General features: G+C 32.4%; 1 protein-coding gene across 1 annotated transcript; it reads left to right on the top strand.

The window, feature by feature from the left end:
* The first annotated feature begins 524 nt into the window (after positions 1-524).
* Positions 525-2,486, top strand: LOC114367539 (protein ALP1-like). The gene is made up of 2 exons (XM_028324738.1): positions 525-1,581; positions 1,671-2,486. Exons 1-2 carry the CDS (start codon positions 1,024-1,026, stop codon positions 2,367-2,369), a joined length of 1,257 nt encoding a protein of 418 aa, XP_028180539.1. The 5' UTR covers positions 525-1,023; the 3' UTR covers positions 2,370-2,486.
* Positions 2,487-2,944: the final 458 nt, after the last annotated feature.

Below are 2,944 nucleotides of genomic sequence, written 5' to 3'. Positions count from 1 at the left end.
ATAGTTATAAATTTAGTAAATTATAATATTTGTAGTATATTAACAATGATTTTTTTTTTAGTCCCACCCAAGTCACAGCAAACTTCGAGGAAAACGTATGGTTGATTATGAGTATTTGAAGATCGTTGTTGGGGGTGGAGTTTCTAGCGGGAATAATTCTATATCAGTCGATCCAGATGATACTGATGCAACAACTTTTGAGCCAGAAAATAGAACTGTTGGGATAGAAGAATTTCCATATGATCCTAATAGTGATACATTCATAACACCAAATAACTATGAACCAGCATATCAGCCTCCATCACCAAACCAACCAAGTCCACCATCCCACCCCCCTTTAGATTCAGAGGTTCCCATAGAAAAACAAAACTGTCACAAGCGAAGGAGATCCGAGTATGGAGGGAGTTCAAGCGCTGTTGGGATCAACAATCAAGGCAACGTTCTGGAAAATCTTTCTGTTGGCATTGGGACTATTGCTGTGAATTTTGAAAAAATATCCAACATGATGGAAAAAGAAAAAAAGATAGAGATAGAGATAGAGAGCTCGAGGGTATTATTTGGGATGTTATAAAAGAAATTCCAAATTTGGATGACATAACGCGTTTCAAGACAGCTGAATTGTTAAATACTAAAGCAAAAAAGGATTTTTTTCTTGAAGATGTCACCGGAAGAACGCTCATCTTGGATAAACTTTAAGTTAGGGAATAATTAATATTTTGATCATCTATTATTAACATATTATTTTAAACATCGTGAGTTTGTTGAACTATATCTTTTGGGTCTCTATTTTGGTTGAAGTATTTGGTTTGTTTTTTGGTCGAACTATTATGGTTGTATTTTGGTTGAAATATTTGGTTTGTTTTTTGGTCGAACTATTATGGTTGAAGTATTTAGGTTATATATTTTGTGAAATTGTTGTGGTTAAACTTTAGTTATATTTATTTTATATATGAATTTGTATTAACTTTGATATTAACTTTGATATTGACTTATAACCATGACCATGACATAAAGAACGAAGAAATGGATGGAGATATATATAATGAAGATACAAATGATGAAGATATAGATGACGAGGAAACAAATGAAGAATTTTATGAAGCCACATACACATATGTGATGGCAATTTATGCTTTAATAGATATATTAAATCAGTTTTTGAATATGATGCGTGGTGAACATATTGAACGTCCATTAACTCGACGACAAATTACTAGTCGGGGATATGACTATATACACAAAGCATTAAACGATGATCCTGCAATCTTTCGACAAGTATATAGGATGTATCCTGATGTATTTCGAAAGTTGTGCACGATTATAAGAGAAAAAACACCTTTGGAGGATACAAGATTTATTTGTGTTGAAGAAATGCTTGCATCATTCCTACAGATTGTCGGTCAGAACACTCGATATTGTGTAATCCGCAATACATTTGGCCGATCACAATTTGCTACAAGTGAAAATTTTCACAAGATTTTGAAAGCTCTGAACTCATTAGCACCTGATTTAATGGTTAGACCAGGCTCAACTGTGCCTGCAAAAATAAGGGAAAGCACAAGGTTTTATCCTTATTTTAAGGTATGTGATCATTATCTAATTATAACAAAATTATAATTATAATTGTGATTATTATATAATATTTATGATTATTGATACACACACTTTAGGATTGCATTGGAGCTATTGATGGTACACATATTCCCGCATCAGTAAAAGGACGAGATGTAAGCAGTTATCGTGATCGTCATGGAAATATATCACAAAATGTATTAGCTGCTTGTAACTTTGATTTGGAATTCATGTACGTTCTTAGCGGGTGGGAGGGTTCAGCACATGATTCCAAGGTGTTAAGTGATGCTTTGGCAAGGAAGAATGGACTTAAAGTGCCCCATGGTAAGTATTATCTGGTGGATTGTGGATTTCCTAATCGACGCAAATTTTTAGCCCCATATCGAGGTGTACGATATCATCTACAAGATTTTGCAGGTCTCGGTAATGACCCTGAAAATGAAAAGGAATTATTTAATCTTCGGCATGCATCCTTAAGGAATGTGATTGAGAGGATATTTGGTATTTTTAAATCGCGGTTCACAATTTTTAAGTCAGCACCTCCATTTCTATTTAAAACACAAGCAGAGCTTGTGTTGGCATGTGCAACACTTCATAATTTTCTTCGCAAAGAATGTCGTTCTGATGAATTTCCAGTGGAACCTACTGACGAGTCTTCATCTTCATCTTCAGTGTTACCAAATTACGAAGACAATGATCATGAACCCATTGTTCAAACACAAGAGCAGGAACGAGAAGATGCTAATATATGGAGGACTAATATAGGTTCAGATATGTGGAGAAATGCTAATAATTAGGCGAACATGAAGTGAGAATCACTTTGTTATTATTTTTTTAGGCAATAATGACTTTGTTATTAAAAGGTTTAAAATTTCTATCGTTTTTATTTTCTTTATTCAAACATTATAATTTATTTATCATTTTTTTCATTCACTTTTGTAACTTCCGTTATTTTTTTGTTTAAAATGTATTAATCTTTCAAAATCTTAAAAATCCATAAAGTACTTTGAAATCTTAAAAATCTGTGTTAGAAATCCATTAAAATCTTGGGTTAAGAATCCTGATTGTAAAAAGTCTTTTAAAAAAAATCTTTTAAAATCCCACAAAATCAATACAATCCCATAAGAAACAGAGCCGCTTCGCGTGATTCACCTACGATGGAATCTAACGACTTCTTGCTTGCAATATTTTATTTATTTATTTATTTTTTTGCTGAACCTTCTTCTTGCTTGCAATGCTTTCACAGTTTTACTCTTCACAAATTATAAAAGTATCTTACACGAAATGTATATATATTTTTTTTTTCTTTGTTTAAGAGAAATAATAGGAATGCACTCTTTTAAATATATTTTTGGGTTATGTTCCATATCAT

Source organism: Glycine soja, chromosome 9 (genome assembly GCF_004193775.1).
Source record: "Glycine soja cultivar W05 chromosome 9, ASM419377v2, whole genome shotgun sequence".
Lineage (NCBI taxonomy): Eukaryota > Viridiplantae > Streptophyta > Magnoliopsida > Fabales > Fabaceae > Glycine > Glycine soja.
Note: the sequence above shows the minus strand (reverse complement) of the source record. Positions and strands in the feature narration are given on the sequence as shown.

What these genes read in the sequence shown, in the direction of transcription:
- LOC114367539 (XM_028324738.1), top strand. Translation starts at nt 1,024, where the DNA reads ATGGATGGAGATATATATAATGAAGATACAAATGATGAAGATATAGAT. An exon ending in GGTTTTATCCTTATTTTAAG is followed by an intron (nt 1,582 to 1,670) that starts GTATGTGATCAT and finishes CACACACTTTAG; the next exon opens with GATTGCATTGGAGCTATTGA.